This window comes from Anabrus simplex, chromosome 1, assembly GCF_040414725.1.
Source record: "Anabrus simplex isolate iqAnaSimp1 chromosome 1, ASM4041472v1, whole genome shotgun sequence".
In the NCBI taxonomy this organism is placed as follows: Eukaryota; Metazoa; Arthropoda; class Insecta; order Orthoptera; family Tettigoniidae; genus Anabrus; species Anabrus simplex.
In genome coordinates, this window is record NC_090265.1 from 1,231,623,164 (window position 1) to 1,231,649,931 (window position 26,768).

The window sequence follows — 26,768 nt, forward strand, 5'->3', positions numbered from 1 at the left end:
CCGGTACTACTAGGAATTTAAGATTGACAGGAAGGCTGATATGTGGTTAAATAATTACATGCAGCTCAACTTCATTGGGGGTGAGCCTGAGAAGAGCTGCACGACCTTGGGACGAGGACATGAAAATACATTTACATTATTAGTATTAGTATTTATTTTCAAAAGATTGAGTATGAAGAACGAACGAGCCCCTCTTTCGTTTTTGTGCCTCCATCTCCATAAATAATAACGTCCTCCAATGCACGTAAGTTGGGCGTTTTTTCTTTCTTTTCTTTTTTTGATTCTCACAGTATTATTATTATTATTATTATTATTATTATTATTATTATTATTATTATTGACCTTTTTACAAATCCCTGGGGTCGGTTCTTTATATGGACTTAGCCCATTTTTTACGGCTGTGACTTTCATGATGCCATCCCGATGTGGAGGGATGTATTCACTATTGCGGTTTTTGTTCTTTTTAATTTTTGGGTGCTTTGTAGTGTGATGTGCTGTACATATAAACCGTAACAGAAGTGTATTAAGACGATCATAAACATCCATCCCCGAGCTCGAGGAATTAACCAAAGATAAAATCTCCGATCCGACCCGAAATCCAACCCAAGTTCCTCTGAACGGAAGGTCACTAGGCTGGTCATTCAGTCATGGAGACTGACTCTTTGTGCTTTCACAGCAATTATTTTTAAATTTAATACAGTCAAACAAGTTTTGAAAATATAAATTAGTATTAGAGAACAGACAAAGCATTTTAAATCGTCATCTCAATACTGACTCCCCAGTTATAGAGATTTAGCAATGTTGTCTAATAATAGGCACTGTGATTCCCCTTCCCCTCCCCACCTAATATCTTTTTTGCAGCTTGCTGCTTTGATTTTTTTCAAAAATGAAATGAAATGAAATCTCAGTGGACGCGTGTTGCGAACTGACTGAACGCTGAACTTCAAATTTTAGCAACTTGAACATAGCAGTGATGATGATGGTTAATCTGATACGTGCTGACTATATGAGAAACCACAAATGCGTAGAAAAATCCTTCCTGAATAAGAATACGGTATAACATATTACACATTATCTTCCTCCTAGTACATTTAAAGTTAAGTCAACTACTGATGAGCGAATACTTTCATACCCTACATTTTCCTGTTGCTTTCCTCTAATTGATATTTTGTGGGCTAAGGTATATTTATCTTCCAAAGTGTGCTATTTACTGTTAATAATGTTTCTTTTTGTGTTGAAAATATTTCATTAAAATGTCCGACTCGTTGGCTGTATGGTCAGCGTACTGGCCTTCGGTTCAGAGGGTCCCGGGTTCGATTCCCGGCCGGTGAGGGGATTTTAACCTTAATTGGTTAATTCCAATGGCACGGGGGCTGGGTGTATGTGTTGACTTCATCATCATTTCATCCTCATCACGACACGCAGGTCGCCCACGGGTGTCAAATAGAAAGACCTGCACCTGGCGAGCCGAACCCGTTCTGGGATATCCCGGCACTAAAAGCCATACGACATTTCATATTCATTTTTTCATTAAAATATTTGCAATATAACTCTTTCAATGAAATGAAGGGATTATGACACGGTTATTCTCAATTTCTGAATATGAATTAATTTCCCTTAGAATCGTCAGAAGATGGAAATGTATTATAACCCTAAGAGATCATTCTAAGATGAGTGTTAAGCCATCAGTGAAGAGACTGGTTGGATCCTCAAAAAGCATCAGTAGAAGTAATGCGGTTATAGGGAAACAGAGAAAACCGACGGCAGTGCCAAGATAAAGGCTTACTAGGCAAGATGAGGAGTGAGATGGTTTGTCATTGCTTTCCTCGCTGGGCCAGAAAAGGTTAATATAGCATGACTGACGCTATAAGTAACATCTTACGTAACACTGTCCGACTCGTTGGCTGAACGGTCAGCGTACTGGCCTTCGGTTCAGAGGGTCCCGGGTTCGATTCCCGGCCGGGTCGGGGATTTTAACCTTAATTGGTTAATTCCAATGGCCCGGGGGCTGGGTGTATGTGTTGTCTTCATCATCATTTCATCCTCATCACGACGCGCAGGTCGCCTACAGGCGTCGAATAGGAAGACCTGCAGCTGGCGAGCCGAACCTGTCCTGGGATATCCCGGCACTAAAAGCCATACGACATTTCATTTCACGTAACACTCAGATGCACTTTTCGTGCTCCGAATGTCATCCATTACACAGCACCACCCATATCTAAGCAACTTCCGTATGTCACAACCATGGATGAGACTGGGAAGTTACACTTTGCTCTGGCCTTTGCCCAGACACAGATGCAGAAATGCTCCATCCATTAAGAAACGGTACCAGGTGGATATAGGAATATAAAATATAAATCCCATGTTGTTGGCTACAACATTCATAACACAAAATGTCTTCAATTTCTTCCAGTGAAATATACGTAAGTCAATAGGTTAATGATACGACATCGTCTCTGTTTGCTCGACAAGGAGATCGCTGTTCGAATATCGGCCAATGTATGTGACAATTTTAAAATTAAATGTCCCGTAGTAGTGGTTCTGGTTCCTGTAAAGCTCCTATAGTGTAATCTCTACACTTAGACAAATAAATCCACATCCCTACTCCTGCACCCCAACGCAAAATCATCTGCAATTGCCAGTGATCAATGTGCCTACCGACTATCTAAATGCTGGGTTGCAGTATCTGACAGCAACTTTATTTCATGGTCACACACTTTGTAGGTAGAACAACTCGGAAGTTGGCAGCGATTTCGGAGAAATTCAGCGAGTTGAGCGACTGCCAACATCCATATTTTTTAAAGCCACTTCCTCCGTTTAATCATAAGAAGCTGAATTACATGTTCTCTTCTTGTGAGATATTAAGCCTATTGAGATAACATAGGATAGTATAGCATGAATTAGCTTTGTCAGCGTAGGGAACAAGTTTTAATACAGTTCGTCTTATGTGAAATTCATAAATTAACTTCTAATTAGGTATTCGAATAACGTTGGATAAGAACAAATTATTACAGCTAGAACATTGTACCGCATAATCAACTATAAATCGTATAGTGTAAGTTACTATAAATATTTATCAACGAATTGCTAATCGACTACGTTGTAACTGTGATTCTATCCTACTTGAAATCGAATATTATAAGTTAAAATTTGTTTACTTTATGTGAATTTCTATGCAACTGATTGGACTTATCATATTACACTTCGCTTTTCTTTTTTTTCATGTACAGTGAAGCTTTTCAATTGCGGACACTTTTGGGAATTGACAAAATGTCTGTTATTGAGATGTGTTCACTATTCGGAAAATGTAAAACAGATTTGGGGATACATTTTTCTATATGAAGACAGTACTCACAGCCGTAGTACCGTACAAGAATAAACAATGGCCTACGTGTAATAAAACAGGCCTGATACAGTAATGAAGAACAAATAGTGTAGAAACGTCTTCTAGATCTTTATGAAAAGATACGATGTTAATATTTTCCTCTTTGTTTCAACGTAAATTTGTATTGTGGAAGTTTTGGTCTTATTTTCTTGATGAATTTCTACTTCCGAAATAATGTAAAGTTCTTCTGCATCTCCACTATGGATTTTTGACTTGTTCCACGTTTTTAATGGCATCCTTACATAATCACTTTCTGAGTTTCTGTTGCTTCAATAGCACCATTCTCATTCTTGTATCTGTTATGCAGTAGTATCAGCAGTCACAATTTGAACGAGACGCTCGGCATCCATGGATGGATCCACTGTAGGCATATATGCCCTACACAGCAATGTCAATGGACTCGAAAAACGCTGTACCACCATCAAATTGTTTTAAAAGCTATCCAAGTTCAGAATTAGCGCTTTTATTTTCACATTCATCACCTATGGAACCGTGTCCGTGACGCACGGAATTTTATCCAATAATAATTATTTTGTAGAGTCCGCATCCGTTACTGAGAATGTCCGCTACTGAGAAGCAATTTACTCCATATATGTCTATGTATTTCTGCCAGGGAATTTAAAAATATCCGCTATCTAGAGGATTCCGCCATACAGAAATGTCCGTTAAGAGAATTTTCCCTGTATTTTCATTCATTTCATTTTTAAGTAACTTCTTGTTTTGACATAATGTCTTGTAATATTCTGATTTCATTTAATTTCCTTAATATACTGTAGTAAGTTGGCAATGCCAAAGGGGATACCTTCCAATTGTAAAGTGTTTGTTAATAATTTGCCGATATCCCTCATACACTTACTCTCGATGATAAGTCATTACCGAAACATTGATAATTACTTCAGCAATCTCCCGATAGTATAATTTGTTGTTCTAACTTTTGCATCGATTAATGCGTTTTGCCTTTGTCTCTGTCACGGACAAGACATCTATAACGGCTATAATAAATCTACTTTTTTGTTTTTAATTTCAATAAAACAGAAATCAGTGCTCGTACACAGAAAACTATCAACTCTGCCTAATAAGGAGTTCTCTCGTGGTCTCATTATAGTTAGTTCACTAAATGAGGGGCGTACGCCAGTCAAACGAAATGCTTACTATTTGCGTTTGAAAAGTTCTCAACCTGAGAGTTTAGGTTAGCTACCGCGGGTCCCCACGCTGAGTCTGGCATTGTTTTCACTTACTTGTGCCAGCATCCTCACTTTCAACTTTCCTTTCTGACTTCCCCAGTGAAGTCTTGTTCGCTTCCGTCTCCCACCTATTAAGTTTGTGAGACCTAGAGAGTCTTTCATCTTCACGTCTTCCTCAGCCCTTCTCTTAGGTTTGCCGAAACCCTCATTCTTAGAGAGGAGGTAAATTCCTCAGTTGTATTTTCTTTACAGCAATAACCACAAGAGTACTCGTTGCATGGTTCGGACCATGCAGCTGTTAGCTTGCATTCGGAAGATCATGGGTCTGAGACCTAGTACCGGCAGCTCTGAAGATGTTTTCGCACTGTTTCCCACTTTCACTTGCTTGTGTTGTAACGGCGTTCAACTTAGAAAGAAAAAGAAGAAGAAACAATAACTACCACTACCATCTACCTTGATCTTGGAACATAAAAATACTCATACCAAATCAGGAGGAAAGCAGAACTGCATTCGTTATTATTTCTTACGTTTCAGACATGTATGCGACTCATCAATATTCTTGAATCTCCTATATGACTTCCTGGGCTGAAAGGTGTCTACTGGACTGTTAATTAAAAGTGTACTCACCATGCCGTTGGAGGTAGCTGCGAGTCCCAGGCCGCCGGACCCGAGCGCCGACAGTGACGACATGTGGTGATGATGCATGCCCGGATGTGGGGGTGGACCAGGTGGTGGTACGGGACCCGGAGGACCGGGGTTCATAAAGCCTTGATGGTGATGCACGTTGGTGTTGTGGTACATATAATGTGACATCGCAGCGTGGTGAGGATGGAGGGCTGGGTTCAGATGTGGGTGGACGTTCGCACTACCTCCCATAGGTGATCCAAATCCACCTCCCCCACCAAAACCACCTGACTTGTCCAGTGGCTTGATCATGTCCGACATTACACCACCCAGAGACAGACAGGAGGGACCACCTTTCTTCTTCTTGGACTTGGACGATAACTTTCGGTTTCGAGTCTGGATGCCTTCTTTCTTCATCGTCAAAGGCCGATTCACCTGCACACACAAAAACAGACCCATAATGAGATTATATTATTATTATTAGACTATTATTATTATTATTATTATTATTATTATTATTATTATTAATCAGTAAGAAATACTAAACAAGAAGCATATCACGATACTGAACAACCATATCATTTCAGAATCCTAAACTCATATTCAACCAGGTTTCTGTTCACCACTGTGAATTGTTGGTGCACAAATTCCACCTGTTGCTAACAGTATTTCTCGATCGATGCAGTATTTTTGTATCTGTATCTTAGCACATGGCAGAGTAAAACGTAGGCCTAGCATCCACTGTTCCAGTCTTGTTTATGGCAGTGACAGTAGGGTAGCTGCTGAGATATGGACGGTGCTGCATGATGACATTTGAAGCGCGACTAGTGCGTCCGAGTATTACAGAAAGTGTTACCCATACGGTTAGTCGTGCTGCAATAGCACTTTCTGGACCAGTGAGAAAAGCAATTGCAAACTAACACACTTCTCATATTGCCTAGTACTACACCTCACTTTGGAGTCCCTATCGTGGTTTTTTTAATTTTATTTTTTTACGGTTTCCCTATAGCCATTATTTGTGAAGCTATTTGGAGATCCAACGAATGTTCTAATCGCGCCCACTGCAAAGAACTATAATGAAAATCCACAGCCTGTTTCCAGTCATTGGACCGGGTCACTTTTTAAAATGGTAAGCCTTGTAGCTCGGATTCCAAGTAAACTTCAATCCTCGTGGTGTATATATATAGGCTATATATAGTTGTACAAGTACAGAAAAGTTTATAAATAATCAAATGGAAATATCCAAATTTGTCAACCATTCCAGTGCACATGGTGTCACTTGGTGTAGAGTTTTCAGATCACCGTCAAATGCACGAAGTGGGCACTCCTCGTGGTAATGATGCCCTTATTTGTTTATGTTCCACATACTACTTTTACGGCTTTCGAGGACGCCGAGGTGCCGGAATTTTTCTCCCTTAGGAATTATTTAACTGGCAGTGATTCTACCGACGTATCTGAGCCGGGATCGAACCCGTCTATTTGAGATCAGAAAGCCACCTCAGTACCTTTTGGGTTACTTAGCCTGACAGCACTGAAAACAATTTCTTATTATTATTATTACTCCCGGCCTTATTCCAGGATGGGCACTATGTGTGAATTTAACCCAGTTTTACTGCCGGACGCCTTTTCTGCCGCCAACTCTGCAAGAACACCAGTCGAAGAATAAAACTTTGCCCGGGGAGGGGTTTAAATAAAATATCTGCCAAAGCAAGTACACTACGGTCTCGATGTTGAGTGACTAGTGTTATATCATCAGCATAACAGATTTTTCGTGATGATGTTGCTGGGAGATCGGAGATATACAAAATTGAACAATAGGGGAGACAGTACCGATCCTTGAGGTAATCCATTTATGAGCTTCCTCAACTGCCTGTTTTGGATGATATTCCTGTTCTCAAGATAACGAGGCTCAATTCACGTCATCCGTCTTTGCGTGATGCTGTCACATTGGCTGATGGGAATTTTCACCCTTCAGAAGAACGGAAAAGTCACTGAAAAGTTGCCACAGACAGTTCCTTACATAACATCTTTTCTGGTGAACATCTTCCTGGTGGACATCATCTACCGCGTAAGCTTTGGACCACTCTGAATCGGGTGAGAACAAATCATGGACGATGCACGGATGCCCTTTATAAGTGGAAATATGTTTCATCACCAGAGTGCGACTGTGGTGCCTCTCGGCAGAAGATCCCCCATATTCTAAGTGAATGTACACGACGTTCCTACACAGGTAGCCCGAGTGACTTGTTGGAACTAACAGAGGAAGCCATACAGTGGATCACCCAACTGGACATTCTGCTATAAAACATGTTTCTTGTCTGTGTATATTTGTAAATATTATGTACTTGTATACATGTATCTAACTTGCTGACATACGCCAATAATAATAATAATAATAATAATAATAATAATAATAATAATAATAATAATAATAATAATAATAATAATAATAATAATACGCCCATTTGAATTCACCCGCGAAGCGATCTGATTCGCAAACTTCAGCAGCTGATAAAATGATAACAGTGCGAGATATCGATTTTTTCTTTCAAATTATTTATCAGTATGACCAACCCCCTAACGCTCATTTACCCGGTTCACGTTGTTACCAACCACGCTGTATTTGACCATAAGAAATGACATACATTTCCAGGAATTTGTCAGTGAAATTAAAATGTGAACAGTCGTTTCAATATAAGCTCAAAGAGGTTCAACCGAACTTTCAGACTGAAATGAAATGGCGTATGGCTTTTAGTGCCGAAAGTGTCCGAGGACAAGTTCGGCTCGCCAGGTGCAGGTCCTTTTATTTGACACCCGTAGGTGACCTGTGCGTCGTGATGAGGATGAAATGATGATGAAAACGATGAAAACCCAGCCCTCGTGCCAGCGAAATTAACCAATTAAGGTTAAAATTCCAGACACTGCCGGGAATCGAACCAGAGACTCCTGTGACCAAAGACCAGCACGCTAACCGTTTAGCCATTGAGCCGGACCAGACTGGACGGTTAACATATAGAGCATAAATGAATTATAATTTAATCTCACAACGGTTTAAATAAACAGATCCCATTGTCTGTTGTCTGGACCAGTAAATTGTAACGTGATTGCGTGGCGTGCTAGGTTCGTAGCTTTCAATATTATCAGAGATAGCAGTGACGGCAACTAAGTTCTACAGAACACGCAACTCAAAGTGACTCCCGCACCATGTCAGCTGATACTACTCCGTTTACAAGACTAGAATCATTTAACGTCCATGCAAACACGGAAGAGCTAACATGGGACTCCCATTCAACTTAGTGGCAGGCCATAAAGCTATCAATCCACTTTCCCTTCCACACCTCAGCAGTTTATATCATTGTATTGTGATTTACCAGCTAATGTATTGTGCGGTATCGATAGCAGCAACGAGTCGTATTGAAAACTTCGCATGCTATTCGAATGTAGTAACATCGGAATATTACAACTAATATTTCTACCCACTGTCAACATTGATCGGACCGACCAACTACTTCAGATACGTTTCAAATATTGAAAGACATCCGCCCAAAGCCAAGCGATATTTAAACTATGCTGAAAGCGACATAAATAGTTTTATCACAGAGTTATTATTCTTGCCTTAGAGAAATTGTATATGTTAAGTAATGGAACATTTGCAGTCTGTAACTGTGCAAATGATTCTCTACAATATGCCATGCAAAAGCCAAATTTGCGGAAAACTTGTTTACAGGCGAATCCTCACTTGCTATATAAGTGGTTTCTTAAGATGGGTAAGTGAACCTTTCGGCGTGTATTATGTAATTTCCTGTCAGGACTTCGTTCAGACACCAAAATATTTCAAATGTCTACTGTTTTCTTCAGTATAGTACCCCATCCACCAGTCGTAAGACCAATAACAACGAAGTCCATTTCTTTGCTATTTACCACTGATCTGCATTTAGGGCTGCCACCAGGTGGCAGATTCCCTATCAACTGTTTAACTATTATTTTCTTAAATGATTTATCGAACGTCTCCCTTGGTGAATTATTCCTATTCCTAATTCCTCTTCCTATAAACGAATATTTGCCCCAATCTGTAATCTTGAATTCTGTCTTTATCTTCATATTATGTTCGTTCCTACTTTTAAAATCTCCACTCAAACTTATTCGCCTACTAATGTCATCCCACGCCATCTCACCACTGACACTTCGGAACATACCGCTTAGTCGAGAAGCTCGTTTCTTTATTGCCAAATCTCCCGAACCCCAAGACTGTAGCATTTTCGTAACTTAATTCGTTTGTCGGAAATCACACAGAACAAATCGGGCTGCTTTTCTTCGATCTTTCCTACTTCTCGAATCAAGTAATCCTGGTGAGGTTTCAAACACTAGAACCATACTCTAACTGGAGTCTTACCAGTAATGCATACGCCTTCTCCTTTACATCCTTTCTACGACCCCTAAATATCTTCATAACCATATGAAGAGATCTGTAACCTTTATTTAAAACCTCGTTAATGTGATTACCCCAAGGTATTTACAGTAGTCCCGATGATTGGTCGCTGGGTGGTCCATGGCCCATAAGGGTAGTAGCACCATGGAATTTGGTTGCCTTTTGGTTTGGTTTTTAACTCAGAAAGTCGAACGTTACCGCACCTTGCTGTCGTGAAAAGAAGTAATGTATTAAGATTCATTTCGATCTTAAGTGAAAGTTCTAAAGTCACCTCTTGAAACCAGAAGTGTTTTATCGGAACATCAGCAAGTGTTACTGGGGGAAGGTGGGGGCTGATAATTCTTTCGTGTAGGCCCTTCTCACTCGGGAGGGATGATGTATGAAGTGATTATAGAATTATTAGTAAAATGATGTTGCGGCCACCCTGTTCCTCAACTTTCTAATGTCATGGCAGGGGGGCTGGTTCGCAGCGAGCGGTAACTTAACTTTTACATCATTTTCCTCCCTCCGGCCTTAGCTACCCTTCCTTCAAAATCTCGCGCAGTTAAAGAGCTCCCCCACCCACAGTTTCTAAATCCCCTCGGAGAATCAGTGCACTGCCCTCCTGCTGGCCAAATAAGTGGCTTATTATTATAGCTACATAAAGTCTGAAGTCAGCAATGTTGTATAGTCTGCTCAAACAAGAATAGATTTCTCTCGGCAAAATATCATTTGAAGTTTGAATAATAGAGGTAATATAAGTGATACATCTCCAGCTATTAACAGACTTAAGAAACCGATAGAAAGGACCTCCACGTGTTGGGTTGAGTGGTTCAGATGGTAGAGCGCTGGCCTTCTGAGCTCAGATTGTCGTATTTGAATCTGGCTTTGCCGTGTGGTATTTAGAGGTGCTCAGATACGGCATCAGTGCCAGAAAAATTCAGTAATGAATGTTAAAATCCCTGCCGGGAATTAAAGCCGGGACCCTTCGGACCAAAGACCACCATGCTATCCACTTAGCCATGGAGCGAGCCATAAAATTAGTTAGTGGGATGTAACAAGATTATTATTATTATTATTATTATTATTATTATTATTATTATTATCTCTGTCAGTCGCTTAGCTGCTGACTTCCCATCCGAAAGTGTGAGGTTCGAACCCCGGTCGATTCTGGGTCGAGACTTTCATCTCAAGAATCACGTAGGCGTCAGGTTGGACATACGGTCTAAAACCCCCGGCCAAAGAAAAGAGCCTGGGTGGCTCCAACAACCAGGAAAAAAAACTGGAATAAGCAGAAGAAAGTTATTAGGCCTATTAAATGTTACAGATGATCACGATGTCATTAATATCTTGGCTAAGGCAAAAGACACTTTTCTTACCTTTTAAAAATCTAGGGAGCATGACTGTGGAGTGGCACCGTCACTATCAAGTCGATAGAGGTTCAAATACCGACCAATGCATGTGGGATTTTCGAAATGAAAAGTCACGTCCCTGTGGTTTGGAATCCACGTAGAACTGGAGGTATCGTGGCTGTGATTACATTATCAGTAGTTACGTAAAACTAATAAATTTGCTTGCGGTTAAGGTGTGTTCAGTTCACTCGAAAGGACGTCGGTTCTATTCCCCTTCAAAAGTCAAAAATTCAGAAACGAGACTTCCACTTCTGGGTAAGTACATCGATCTGAGTTTCATTCTGCTAACACCAGAAGTGAGTACCAGGTTAATTCCTGAGGTAAAAGGTGGCAGAGCTTAGAGCTAACCGCTCTATTCCACTTAGTGCCGAGGTTACCTTCCACTTCTCCAAGGCCTCCATAGTCTGTACAAAAATAGTAACAGAATGCGATTGATGCTACAGATACTTCCGTGAAATATTATCTGACAGAATGGTTATGAATGAATCAACTCCTCTTTCAAATATGTTTGAACATCTCTAAAACATCTATTGACTGCTGCATAGGGGTCATTGGGTGAGCAATTAGTACTCGGGAATGCAAATAAAAACATACATCTACAGAGTGTCGATTGTGGAATGTCAGCTCACTACAAATAAATACTAAGGATATATATAGTCTATAGCACATGCGAAATATATTCTCCAATTACTGTGTGTACATTAGTCGTTTAAATAGAGACTGATGTTATTGAAGTGACTAGTGCACCTCTAATGAGGCTCCATTAGCACCATGGTCGGGCATTGAAATCGTTGACTGAAAATGGCCGACAAATTGAGTGTAACAAAAGAGCATCTACATTTCATTAAGCTTCTCTGTGGGTGCATAACGATTACAAACGAGTCCCTAAGACCTACCATTAACGGTGCACCAACATTTTTTTCTCTCGTTCAAATTATTTTAAATGTGTTGTGCTGATATTAATGGGATCAAAGACACGCTGTAGACAACTCCAAGTAATAATGCAACGACATATAGTCCTTCATGGACCTTAGGAATTCTACGCATAACGAGTTCTCACTGACGGGCAATTAAGTAGAAATGTGTCAAGCATCTAATATGGCCTTGTATATTCAAACGTACAAGAAGAAATACTGTCTTACCTTTGAGCATCCTTATCTAAATGCGATTTGCTTATTCATTTCACTCTTAAGAAGGTAACAACTTCTAATGGCGACCACAGTAATTTGGCATTCCTTACACTCATTTGTGCCAGAACTCTGTCTCTCACCTTTCCTATACATTCCATATTCAGTTCTTATTCACAACCGATCCTGACAGTATTAGATTAGCGAAACCCAGAGAGTCATTCTTTTTTCACGTCTCTCATGGCCAATCCCTTTCTTAGGCCAATTCTTCAAAGCCTTAGATTGTTTACTCTTGTTTTCCTATGAAATGAAATGGCGTATGGCTTTTAGTGCCGGGACTGTCCGAGGACAAGTTCGGCTCGCCAGATGCAGGTCTTTTTATTTGACACCCGTAGGCGACCTGAGCGTCGTGATGAGGATGAAATGATGATGAAGACGACACATACACCCAGTCCCCGTGCCAGCGGAATTAACCAATTATGGTTAAAATTTCCGACCCTGCCGGGAATCGAACCTGGGACCCCTGTGGCCAAAGGCCAGCACGCTAACCATTTAGCCATGGAGCCGTTGTTTTCCTATGATTAGCGTTAACAAAAACGAAACAAAAAAGAAATTTCTCATATTTAGAGAAAATATTATAATAACATACGAAGGACCGCTCGACCGAGGCTGTAAGGAACGTGTCCGGTACACTCGGAAAGATGTGTTTTAGAAATGAAATTTCAATTTCCGGAGATATATTTGTCCCTCAGGTTTACTTAGCCTACACCCAAAATGAGTACGAGGGAGCAAAGATGGCCAGCCACAGACTTAACCGTCATATCCCACCTAGTGCCGATATTAAGAATAGTGCCAATCAATCAATCAATCAATCAATCAATCAATCAATCAATCAAGACATCAATGATCTGCATTTAGGGCTGTCGCCTAGTTAACAGATTCCCTATCAATAATTTAACCTAGCCTTTTCTTAAATGTTTTCCAAGAACTTGGAAATTTATCGAACATTACTCCAACTACTTGTTAATCTTCAATAAATTAAAGTTTGCCCTTGTTTATCCTCTTGAATTCCAACTTTATCTTATAGGATGATCTCTCCTCCTTTTAAAAGTTATTCGTCTACTAAAGTTATTCCATACCATCTCTCCACTGACAGCTCGGAACATACCCCTTAGTCAAGCAGCTCGTCTCCTTACTGCCAAGTCTTCCCAGCCCAACGTTTGCACCATTTTCGTAACACTACTCTTTTGTCAGAAATCACCAAGAGAAAATCGTGCTGCTTGCCTTTTGTTCCTTTTCGGTTCGTGTAACAAGTAATAGTCTACTGATGTGGGTCCCATACACTGAAACCATACTCTAATTGGAGTCTTAGCAGAAACTTATACGCCCTCTCCTTTATATCCTTAGTACAACCCTTGAACACCTTCACAACCATGTGAAGATATCTGTATCCTTTCTTTACAGCCTCGTTAAGATGATTGCCCCAATGAAGATCATTCTTTATATTAACACCTAGGTACTTACAGTGATCCTCATGAGGTACTGACACCACATCAACACACTAATTGAAAGTGAGAGGTATTTTCCTCTTAGTAAAACTTACAACTCGACTTTTCATCCTGCTTACCATACTATTGTCTGCTATCTCACAGCATGTCGAGCTCTTTTTGTAGCGTTCTCAGTCCTGTAACTGATTTATTACTCTGCACAGTATAGAGTTATCTGCAAATAGCGTTATCAGTGATTTCAGTGCTTTACTCTTATCATTCATATATAAGAAAGCATGAAGATCCAATCATACCCTGAAGCCTTTACCTTCGACTCCTCTGAGGGCTTTACATTAACATGGATCTGGAAATGATGACTTTACTGAGTTACCAGACTGTTCTGTGTACGTCAATACGTGAATATCTGTTTGGTAGAATTAAGTCTCTCTGTGTATGAAATTGTGTAATCAACTCTTGGCTGAAGTGAACAATTGCTCCAAGTCTTCCTCTGCGGACTGTGGAGCTTGGCAAACCAATATGCAGCACGTTAGGAATGTTGGAGCGAGTTAAGAAATCAATGAGGCTATGAGCTGAACCCTGTATTCAGGTAAGAAGTAGACATTTTGAACATTCAACTTAAAATTGTCACCAGCAAATGACGAAATGAACTATCTCGGCCCTCTCTTACACTAAACCATAACACACATAACGACATTATTTCAAATATCCATACCAGAACACAATGAGATCATACCCGAAAATCGGATAGAAATTCAGCATTTTCCAAGGTATACCGTTGAAACTTTCTTCAGCTTATTCCAACCACCTAGCTCACTTTGGATTTTGGCCGTGGTTTAATATTGGATACCATTCCTGAAATCGCGTGACTTTTGAGGTGAAAATTCCAACCCAGGATAGATCGGGAATCGAACCTCAAACCTCGGCCGTTTGGGAAGGAAGCGAACAGCTAAGCTACTACACTAATCACGCCCACTCCAGAGTCGTATCGATATTACTTATATGATGAGTCGATTCTTGAAATCGTTCCGTATTTTTGTCACTTCCTGTTCATGGTTGCACTTTTATTATTGAAGGAGATACATAGACTATCATTTTGTGACCTGACAGGAACTTTTTATGTTCGAACTTTTGACAAGAGATTTACAGTCTTACTTGGGAAACAACAGCAGTCTGAATGACGTATTTTTTGTGATATTGAGTATTACCCAATATTTCGAATAGAGAGCTCGAAGGCGGCGAGAAAGAGTGATATGTTTACGTGTTAAGCTATGGATCACTCAGAGAGAGGCTGTGTTCTGTACTCTTCTCAGAGCTCAATCAAGAGCGCCTTGTTGCTCTCGTGATGGATGCCCACGCTACTCATTAGCTGTCAATACTCCTGACAGCAGCCAGCAATAAGCTCAATGCTAATGAGACCCAGCTCACCCGCCTACATATATGTCCCATTCCGTCCCGACCTTCCCTGCCACTCAATCACAGTACCGTCAACCGGACTTCATGAATCCACCACACCTGCATATCCCTCTTCAATCCAGATTCCACACAATAACGAAGATTTTGAGAACTTTCTCGTTACAATTATCTACGCAGATTGCACTAAATCGCTTATGTGAACAGGAAAGTACTTCCTGTGAAACACATCTCATACGGAGCTGAGTGTCTCTGGAGAAAAGGGCGCTGGCTTTCTAAGCCTAAGTTAGTGGATTCGATCCCTGCTCAGACTGGCGGAGTTGAGGGTGCTCAAATACGACAGCCTCGTGTCGGTAGATTTGCCGGGACGTAAAAGAACTCCTGAGGGTCAACAATCCGACATCTCGGCGGCTCCGGGATTTAGTAAATGTAGTTAGTGGGACGCAAAAGCTATAGAATTGTCATCACTGTCAATACAATGATACAAAACGCTAAAACTTCATATGTTAATCTCATTTCCGTAGTTCTACCGGGTTCATTTTAAACCTTTTATATCATTCAAAAGCTCTGGCTAAGAAAAATCCAAAAAGTCTTAAAGTGGCGTGTTTCCCTCACCAGAAAATTGGAAACCGTCAAAATACTTGACCATTAAAGATATACAGTTGGTGCTATTTTTATTCGACTCCTCGACCCAGAAAATGGGAGATGTTTTGTGTCGACACGTAAACTTTGCTGAACTTTTTAAAAGGTATCTTGGATCGGTAATAGCTGATTTGAAGAGAGCTGATAAAAACGTTCCCTCTATTGTCAGTTGACAGCGAAAGCGAACATCACGAAGGCCGTGCCGAATGACATAACATCATGTGATTTCGACGTAGGCTAACGAGATAGTAGGAGCATTATTCAGTCAATGTAGTTGGAGAGGAGGATGCGATTTGCATGCACTGAGGTAAGAAACAGGTCCACCTATGTGGTGTAGTGGTTAGTGTGATTAGCTGCCACCCCCCGGAGGCCCGGGTTCGATTCCCGGCTCTGCCACGAAATTTGAAAAGTGGTACAAGGGCTGGAACAAGGTCCACTCAGCCTCGGGAGGTCAAATGAGTAGACATGGGTTCGATTCCCAACTCAGCCATCCTAAAAGTGGTTTTCTGTGGTTTCCCACTTCTCCTCCAGGCAAATGCCGGGATGGTACCTAACTTAAGGCCACGGTCGCTTCCTTCCCTCTTCCTTGTCTATCCCTTCCAATATTCCCAACCCCCACGAGGCCCCTGCTCAGCATAGCAGGTGATCCGCCTGGGCGAGGTACTGGTTATTCTCCTCAGTTGTATCCCCCGACCCAATGTCTCACGCTCTAGGACACTGCCCTTGAGGTGGTAGAGGTGGGATCTCTCGCTGAGTCCGAGGGAAAAAACAACCCTGGAGGGGAAACAAAAAAGAATTAAGAAACAGTAACACACCAAAAATCTAATAAGAACAACGTAGATTAGACTACTTTAAAATCGAAAAAAAGGGGAACGATAAATCTCGAAAGGAGACCCACATCTCTTTTCGTATTAGGATGACCTACAACCACTTACATATTTTCTGTTTTCAGTTAGAGAAAGTGTCAATATTCTTTTCTTAAGAGTCGTTGTATTTTTCCAAACAACGGGCCTTATTGCTTGTTATTAAATATAGCTTACGTCTTCGCTAGTAAATGAGGAGCTCTTTTCACGTACCTAACATAAGTCAACTCTGCCGGGCCGAGTGGCTCAGACAGTTGAGGCGCTGGCCTTCTGACCCCAACTTGACAGGTTCTATCCTAGCTCAGTCCAGCGGTATTTTAAGGTGCTTAAATACGTCAGCCTCGTGTCGGTAGATTTACTGGCACGTAAAGCCTATAGGACAAAATTTCGGCATCTCGGCGTCTCCGAAAATCGTCAAAACTAGTTAGTGGGACGTAAAAATAGTAACATTAAAAATTATTAAGTCAACTCTCCCCACACCCCTACACTGGACAAGCCTAAACTTCTCTAGATAGGCCTAAAATCAAATCCAGATCTCGAATATGCTGGCTATAGGTTATTAGCTGCCTTGGTACAGAGGAGGATAGGGACGATTATTTATCTTATACTGTATGGATAGAGAAAATAAGAAAGGTTCATTAGCATATAATCTATAAGAGTCTCTGGAGCAAGTAATGTTTTATATTGTTTTACACTAAGCCTGCAACACATTTATGTTTGAAAGGAACAGGATATTTGCAATAACCGCACCCAATAATATTCTGTTAGATCTCCGATAAGAAGTGAAAGTATTTCTTCTGTTTCTTGACACAATGCGCCACTTAGTCATGAATTATGCGCACTATAGGTCACCACACTCTAGTATGGTATAATCAATGACAAATTAAATTTACGACGATATCTAGTTAATGTGTAGTTCAGAATAGCGCATATCATTTATTTACTTAATATGTCTGAGGCTATTCCAGAGATCAGTGGTTCAAATACCGTCGTTAATAGTGTACATATCGACTCCTGGATCAGTTCGCACTGAGCTCTGAGAAATAATGGGTTAGTATTAATTTAAATTCTTGATCACGATTTGTAAACCTAGTTCCATCACAAGTCGGCCTAACAATATGAATAACATGTGCCACAATAATATAACACAGAAACACCTTTCATATCCACAAATACAAAAAACTGAAGATTGCTATTCTACAGTCTCCTAATATAAAGCAACAACAAAGAACAGAAATGTAAACTACAATCCCGATGGGATAGTACGTTGAAAAACCAGGAGAACCCCCAAAGCTTGAAGAATCGTTAGTTTTAAAAGTCCGCATTGGCACGCAAAAAAAACAATAATAATAAATAAATAAAAGAGTGAATTGGCTACGCGATTAGTCACTTCGCTGTGAGCTTACATTCGGAAGACAATGGGTTCGAACCCCACTCTCGGCAGCTCTGAAGACGATTTTCTATGGATTCCCATTTTCACACGAGGAAAATGCTGGGGCTGTATCTTAGTTAAGGCCACGGTCGCTTACTTTCCAGTCCTAGCCTTGTCCTGTCACATCATAAAACAGAAAATAAAACACACTCAAAAGTTGTAGGTTATAGTTTTAGAATGTATCCATTAAAACAGAGCCAAATGAATAGTATTTATTTATTTATTTATTTATTTATTTATTTATTTATTTATTTATTTATTTATTTATTTATTTATTTATTTATTTATTTATTTATTTATTTATTTATTTATTTATTTCACTTGGCTCGTCATTAAAAGGATTGTTATCATCGAACTTCCAGAATTGCATCTCGGGTTCAAATCTCGATGACTCCACCTGACATTTGAGCTGATCAGTGCCATGGGCCTACCAGGAGTAAAACAGACGTTCTCCAGGACATTTAATTCATAATCATTTATGTCAAGTAATAGATATACACTGCTATTGTTTTAACGTCGCACTAACACATCGAAGGTTTTGGGCGACGCAAGGACGGGAAGGTGATAGGACTGGGAGGGTAGCGGACGTGGCCTTAATTAAGGTGCAGCGCCAGCATTTGCCTAGTGTTAAAATGGAAATCAACGGAACACCATTTTCAGGACTGGATAGATAGATGGAAATTGTGGCCGTTCAATGATTTTCACTATATATCAGTATAAGAAAGAACACAATACGATAAATTGGAGATCCAGTACCAAGAAATATTACTTCAGCTCACGGAACATATCATCTGCTGCATAGGGCTAGAAGGCCGAAGTTTAATCGAGTAAGCCCAAACAAATTATCATGACTAAGATAGAAGGGTGTCGTGTTATTTTTAAGGCAAACGGAAGATGCCGTGCGACTCATTTATCCTTCTCTGAACTGTACTGGGTACAGTGAGTAGTGCGCAAATGCGAGGAGCCAGCAGTTCACTAAGCAAGGACCAGATGGCACTGGCAGAATGGTCGCGCCTAGCTGTTCCTTCCGAACATCAATATACATACCTAAGTGATGGCAAATAGGGATAGGAAAATAATTCTCCGATGTGCGACATTTTATATAGGTCTATAAACAGTGCAATGGTTTGCTAAATGACGAGCTTTAACTTCTCTGATCATCAGCTCCATGTTCTTATGACCGGCGTTATTTTGATGCCCGTGGAAAATGAGCAAGATGCTTAGGTTTTGGGGTCTTCAGTAGGTTAGGTTCACCAGAACTGGAAATAATTAACTTCAACATTTTTCCAGGGAATGTTTATAGTGGGAATAGTTAAATAGGAAACTGAGCAAACTACAAAATGGCTGCTGATGTCACTCCAGATTTCTTATCTCAAACAGGTGTGTTTTCCCTGAATAGTCGTGAAGAACGAATAATTGACCTTGGGTGCGATGAGGAAACATACAGTATTTAAGCTGTTATGAGTATAAGAAGTTCATAAACAGTCACTAGCCTTTAAAATTAGGGGTAGAAAAATTAAATATTTCGAACTCGATTAGGATTTCGATATGATGAGATTCCTCAAACGTAAGCACCTCTTCTTCCAACAACCTTGCTCAATCTAGTACTGTATAACTACCGATTAGTCTATGTTATACGTTAATGTAAGCAATGTGCTGAAATGTTAAACTTTTTTTAAGTCGCACTTAGCGATGCTTTTCGGCGACGCCGGAATGGTAAAGGACTAGGAATGGGAAGATACCGGCCGTGGCCTAAATTGAGGAACAGCCTATAGCATTTGCCTATTGTTAAAATGGGAGTAAGTGGAATTCGAACGCACCATCTCCCGAATGCAAGCTCACAGCTGCGTGCCCTAACCGCATGGTCAGCATGCTCGGTAAATGTGAAAGGTAAATATACCCTGGGGCATTAGGGGATTTCAGGAGAAGACAACTACCGTTTATATAAGTTACGACAAGTTTTCGTAACTTGTGTTACATTCTTGAGAGGTAAAATTTTTCTTTTATTTATTTCTCAAACAGGTAAACATTCACTTCAACGGTACAAAGTGTAAACTGAGTGTAGGCTTTTACTATTTATTTAATGAATGAAATTCTTTTTCAGGATTTTCTTCGGTGTTGTTTGAAGTAACGTGCGTACAGGTTCTGAATTTACCCTCACTTCTTTTCTCATTACAGCAATTATTACATTTTTTCTATCATATGCTCTATATACCACTACTTGCTTCTGACAAGAGAGCCACTTTTCGCCAACCCCTGGATATAACCAGGGCTTCGATAGTCTCACACAAACGTCCTATCTCCAACAACCAATTTTTTTTTTTTTTTTTTTTTTTTTTTGCTAAGGGCTTTACGTCCCACCGACACAGATAGGTCTTATGGCGACGATGGGATAGGAAATGCCTAGGAGTTGGAAGGAAGCGGCCGTGGCCTTAATTAAGGTACAGCCCCAGCATTTGCCTGGTGTGAAAATGGGAAACCACGGAAAACCATCTTCAGGGCTGCCGATAGTGGGATTCGAACCTACTATCTCCCGGATGCAAGCTCACAGCCGCGCGCCTCTACGCGCACGGCCAACTCGCCCGGTAACAACCAAATTAAGTTAACATTTCACAATTAGATGCACAATTAGTTTAAGTGAACAAATACAATGACGAACAAGTTGAGGAAAAAGTGTATTTTTCTCTTATTGGTCACTGTTTTCTACCTCAAAGCCAGTCAGACCAAATAATTTTTACAATTATGTAAACATGTGACTGTATAACAGGAAATTCCTTCACACTTTGTATGTGTAATATACTAGGAGAAGCGACACAGATTTCCACTGGTACGAAACTTACAAGAATGTGTTATTTCAACTGTAGCCTACATATACACACGTAATAACGGAAATACAAGAAAATTTCTCAAACTGAGAATATACTAAAATAATTTTAAAACGTGACATTATAAAGGATCACGATCCAGGAATTGGAAAGTACACGTTCAGAAACTGTAGTCGGTATAATTAGTAAATTTCAGATTCTAAATAGTTCACAACTTCAAATCAATATCTGCTAGGATACTCGAACAGAACAAACCTGAACACTTGCATAGAAATATTTACGGTTGGGATAAACATTGCCTCATGCACATTTCACCTTGTGAAGCTGTTCATTGAAGGCCTAGTGAACAGAGAATTTCGCTAGCTATCAATATTAACCCTAGCGATATAAACCCACTTTTCGAACCAAAAGATTACCTGTGCGAAAAGGTTATACTTTGTGACCACCAAATTACCTTTTTAAGATGTTTAGTCTTTAATCCCAAAGAACAATATTAGAAGAGGTGCCGAGGTGCCGAGATTTAGTTCCGGAAAGGTCTTTAATGCCAGTAAATCTACCGACACGAGGCAGGCGTACATGAGTGCCTACGAATACAACCGGACTGAGCCGGGATCAAACCTGCCAACTTATTGAGCTGAGAACACCAGTCTAAAATTCTTACAAGAGAAGTGTGACGCTCTTCATGCCGAAACCTACCTTGAAACTTTGATGACATAACTCATGTTCTACGAGACTACATGCAAAAAAATCAGGCGCATTTTTCCACTGCATGGCCCCGATATCGAAGCTGGAATCTTACGTGGCCAGAAGGTAACGCGGCGCAGCTAGACATCCCTGCCACACTCTCGAGCCGTGTGGAGCGGTTTTCTGCTCGCCACTCTGCTGCTGTCTTGGCCATAGCGACAGCCTTTTACAGTCCATCCTGTAGCGAACAGTATCACTTTGATGTTGCTTGTATGCAATTCAGGCTCATTTCGGAGCCGTGCAATGGTAACAGAAAGCTATTTTTTTTATTTGTGGTCTTCTTGTAGTACATCGGTGATATCACCAAAGTTCCTTTTTTTGCTATTGGCTTTACGTCGCAGCGACACAGATAGGTCTTACGGCGACGATTGGAAAGCAAAGGGCTAGGATTGGGAAGGAAGCGGCCGTGGCCTTAATTAAGGTACAGCCTGGTGTGAAAATGGGAAACCGCGGAGAACCATCTTCAGGGCTGCCGACAGTGCGGTTCAAACCCACTGTCTCCCGAATACCGGATACTGACCGCAATCAAGCGACTGCAGCTATCGAGCTCGGTCACCAAAGTTTCAAGGTAGGTTTCGGCATGAAGGGTGTTCCATTTCCCTTGTTAGCCTGGTTTTGTGAACTGAAGGTCAACGATTAACCGAATGCGCCATTGAAGTCGGTCTGAGTTGGTCTGATCCTATAATGATTAAGAGGGGGTTTTCGCAAGGCAGTATTACTGGGCCTTTATATTTTCTTGCATGTGTAAATGATATGAGTAACTAGTATCACATGTAAGACTTTCCGCATGATGTTATACAGTAGAGAGTAATAAATAAATTACAGGATTATGAGCGACTGCAAAAAGACCTCGACAATGTTGGGAGATGGACAATATACACTGTTACGACTTAACGGGATGAAAAGTTAGGTTGTATCACTTAAAGGAAAAGTCCTCTCAGTTTTAATTACTGTGTTTATGGGATGAAAGCTCGTGAGGATCACTGGAAATACCTGGGTGTTTATGTAAGAAAGTATCTTCAATGGGGTAATCACATTAACATTGTTGTAAAAAAATACAGGGTACAGATCTATTCCCATGGTTATGAGGATAGTCTATATAGGAGCTGTACTAAGGATGTAAACCTCCCCTCCCACGGCACTAAAGCCCTGAAAGGCCTCGGCCTACCAAGCGACCGCTGCTCAGCCCGAAGGCCTGCAGATTACGAGGCGTCGTGTGGTCAGCACGACGAATCCTCTCGGCCGTTATCCTTGGCTTTCTATACCGAGGTCACTATCTCACCGTCAGATAGCTCCTCAATTCTAACCACATAGGCTGAGTGGACCTCGAACCAGCCCTCAGATCCAGGTAAAACTGCCTGACCTGGCCGGGAATTGAACCCGGGTCCTCCGGGTAAGAGGCACGCATGCTACCCCTACACCACGGGGCTGGCAAGGATGTAAAGGAGAGGGCATATAAGCCATTGGTAAGAACCCAATTAGAATATGGTTCCATTGTATGGGACCCTCACCAGAATTATTTGATTCAAGAACTGGAAAAGATCCGAAGGAAAGCAACACGATTTTTTCTGGGTGATTTCCGACACACAAAAAATAGTGTTACAAAAATGTTGCAGACTTTGTGCTTGGAAGACTTGGGAGTAAAGAGACGAGCTGCTCGACTAAGCGGTATGTTCCAAGCTGTCAGTGGCATGGAATGATGTTAGTAGACGAATGAGCTCGAAGGGAGTTTTTAAATGTAGGGAAAGATCACAATATGGAGATAAAGATGGAATTCAAGACGACAAATTGGGACAGGTACAGTATTCGTTTATAGGGAGAGGAATTAGAGATTTGAATAATTCACCAAGTGAAGTTCAATAAATTCGCAATGTCTTTGAAATAATTTAAGAAAGGGCTAGATAAATAGTAAGTAGGGAATCTGCCACATGGGCGACAACCCTAAATGCAGACCAATGGTAATTGAGCAAGTACGTTAGGATTAAATTATTATATTAATCACACAGTGCACCAAAATTATCTACTGTACCGAATGTATAACTAACAGTTTTCTTTCTGGTCATATATAACTCCTCTCCCCCTCCCCTCCGCCTTCGTATTCGTTACCAAGATGATAAATCAGTTGATGTCGTGTCTTCTAACGAACTAAAGTCTAAGTGCAAGAAGATTACTTTAAATGACGCCTTGAATAGTAAAAGTCCCGGATAATTAACATAAATATGTCCCCATCATCAACACTTTAACACGGCTTGTCAGCAACTGAGCTAATTTTCCGGAGCAACAAGGGTTGCTAGTGATTTATGTGGCTACCTTATTTGTGCCATGGCCTACATAAACCATCATGCTGGTTGCTCTACCTCAGACGCCCGTGCCTCGGGCTAACAGAGGGCCATGCCAGGACTACAGCTTATAATTCAATAAGATTGACACTGAGAATAGGTCCATTAGTATCACTGCTATGATATAGCGGTGACAGTTTGGTCCTAATTGTCATGACAACCGGATCGGTATGTCTAAAGAACGTGGTAATACGATGAACAGTACCTCTTCTTAAGACGAAAAATAGACCTCTGCACGTAGACCTCTGGTATCTGTACCAATGAATACAAGGAATTAATTTGCATTAATATTATTGACATATTCAGTTGAATAATTAAGTACAGTTAGTGATTGTTAGATGTTACAGCTAGTCTTGTGGTTTAGGGATAGTGTGCCTGTCTCTTAACCGGAGGCCACCCGGTCGATTCCTGACTGGTCCAAGGATTTTAATTCTGGACTGAGGACTGGAACGGAGTCCACTCAGCCACATAAGACCAACTCAGGAGGACTGAGGAGTTTGTCATGTTGACCACAGCACACTCCAATATCTACAAGCCATATGGCTAGGCATTGGCCTGGCACTTTGGCTGAATGGTTAGTGTAATGACCTTCGGATCATGGAGCCTCGGGTTCTACCTCCGAAATAGTCGGTGATTTTAACGGCGTTTTGGTTAATTATTCTGACTCGGGGACTGGGTATTTATGTTTGTTCCATATACATACAACACATTACGCACCAACCACCACAGAACACGCCATAATAAATATATTCCTCCACATAGTGTTGGCATTAGAAAGAGAATCTGGCACCAAAACAGGGCCAAATCCACAAGTGTGAAACAGTTCGCACCTGCGACCCTGCCCTATGGAGTGGAAGCTGCAGAAGAAGTTAGGATGTGAAAGAGATACTATGCACTTCTCTGTACTTCCTCATATTTCCGTTCAAAGAAACATTGCACGTTATCAAAATCTTACTCTCCACTTTTCCCCAATATTTGCTACAATATACGCCTAACGTACTGGTGCAAAAAATGGAAGTAAATGGTTTTCAGTGGTCAGTGTTAGTAAGGGATTCATCTTTCATACTTTGCAAAACTCTGCCCAATCGATATGCAATAGAATATACAAAGATAGCCTACTTGACTAGATCGCCGGAGCTTAAGATCTTCTCCGTCTAATAATTGACACGTTTGTAAACTGCAAGTCATTCTCACGTCTGCTTCGGTGACTATCAAAACTGAGGGATAATCCGCACGCCGAGGAAGAAATCGTTACATAGTTACATCGCTATTCTGGTCAGACCCTCAACGGAGAGATGAACTGTTAAATTTTGAGTAGATATTTCCTTCTTTCGCCGGCCTCGTGGTGTAGGGGTAGCGTGCCTGCCTCTTAACACGAGGGCCCGGGTTCGATTCCCGGCCAGGACAGGGATTTTTACCTGGACCTGAGGGCTGGTTCGAGTACCACTCAGCCTACGTGATTAGAATTGAGGAGTCATCTGACGATGAGATGGTGGCCCCGGCCTCGAAAACCAAGAACAACGGCCGAGAGGAATCGTCGTGTTGACCACATGACATCTCGCAATCTGCAGGCCTTCGGGCTGAACAGCGGTCGCTTGGTAGGCCAAGGCCCTTGAAGGGCTGTAGTACCATGGTGGGGGGGGGGATTTTCTTCTTTCATTCTATATTTATACAATGGTCGTTAATGTTAAGTTTTATGAGAAGTTTCCACGAGAAAAGTAAGGTTTTGTAAAAACATGTCCTGTGTATTTCATATCATGAAATCGTAAACTAATACAGTTGCAACCCATAATTTTCAACTTCTTGCATCTGAATCTCTGAGTTCCGTGGATTTCTTGATCTAATGTAATGATATATTTTAGACATTAAAATTTAGAAAAATTAAAATGGTTTTAAACTTCAAATTTATGTCAACATTTTATTTTATCTCATCTTCGTTCTTTTAGGGACCAGTTCCGATTTCTAAAGTTCGACGCACGTTTACTTATCAGAAAGAACATATCTGTTGTTTTCTGTAGCGCTTTAGAGTTAAAATGTAATAAAGTGAAAGTTAACTCTGGTCTGTTGGATGTATGTTTATCACAACCGAGTGTTCGAATTGATACAGCTGGATGTTATCATTAAATACATCCAAACGTATGCATTGAAATCGAAATAATGGGCCACTAAGGCAGTAATGATTTTAACTGTTTAAGACCGGGCATGTCTAAGAAAAGTTCACCTAAAATTATCCGCTGTTTATCAGTGGTGTGGTGAAAAAGACCAAGGTGCATTTTGACGTTCTCCTTTCGTCAGTCCATAACATAGGTTGTAACTGAGATATCGATATGATTTTCTTCCCAAAATTTTTTCGTAATGAGATATTGAGAATAAGACGAATATTTCAAAACAGGATTTAGGTTTATTCCATCGAAAAAATATTGTTTTTTCGCAACGGTAGGCAGTGGCGGAAGGGAAAAAAGCAGTGGGTAAATAACCTCACTCCTCATCATTCTTGGAGCACCTCGTTACAGGTGACATCATCGGTTTCTGCTATAACCCTATAACAGCACAGCCTAACATTTGGCGGTGAGGATCCAACCAGCCTTCGGGGTGAAGACTTAAAAGACATGCATTACGATATATCGTCAATTGATCTTATAAAGGTTAATCATATAAAACAATTAACACAATTTTAATCCTGATATCGAAAACTCGTACAACAACAAAATTCATGCTGATTCCACGTCTTGACGCTGACGACAAATATTCTACTTTCTCCCTAAAAGAAGAGAAAAATGTGGAACTAATTCATTTTTATTCATGTTATTATTGCCTCATCGTCAATCGTCTGCAGTGATCGCCTGGCTTTAGGGAAATTCAACT

The 26,768-nt window shown here is 40.7% G+C and overlaps 1 protein-coding gene across 1 annotated transcript in view; it reads right to left on the reverse strand.

The window, feature by feature from the left end:
• The window catches only part of LOC136877834 (GATA-binding factor C), a 581,506-nt gene that overhangs the window by 5,481 nt on the left and 549,257 nt on the right, over positions 1-26,768 (reverse strand). Inside the window, exon 7 of the mRNA XM_067152035.2 lies at positions 5,197-5,628. Coding sequence (XP_067008136.2) covers positions 5,197-5,628 — 432 coding nt within the window. The remainder of the gene's footprint in view (positions 1-5,196; positions 5,629-26,768) is intronic.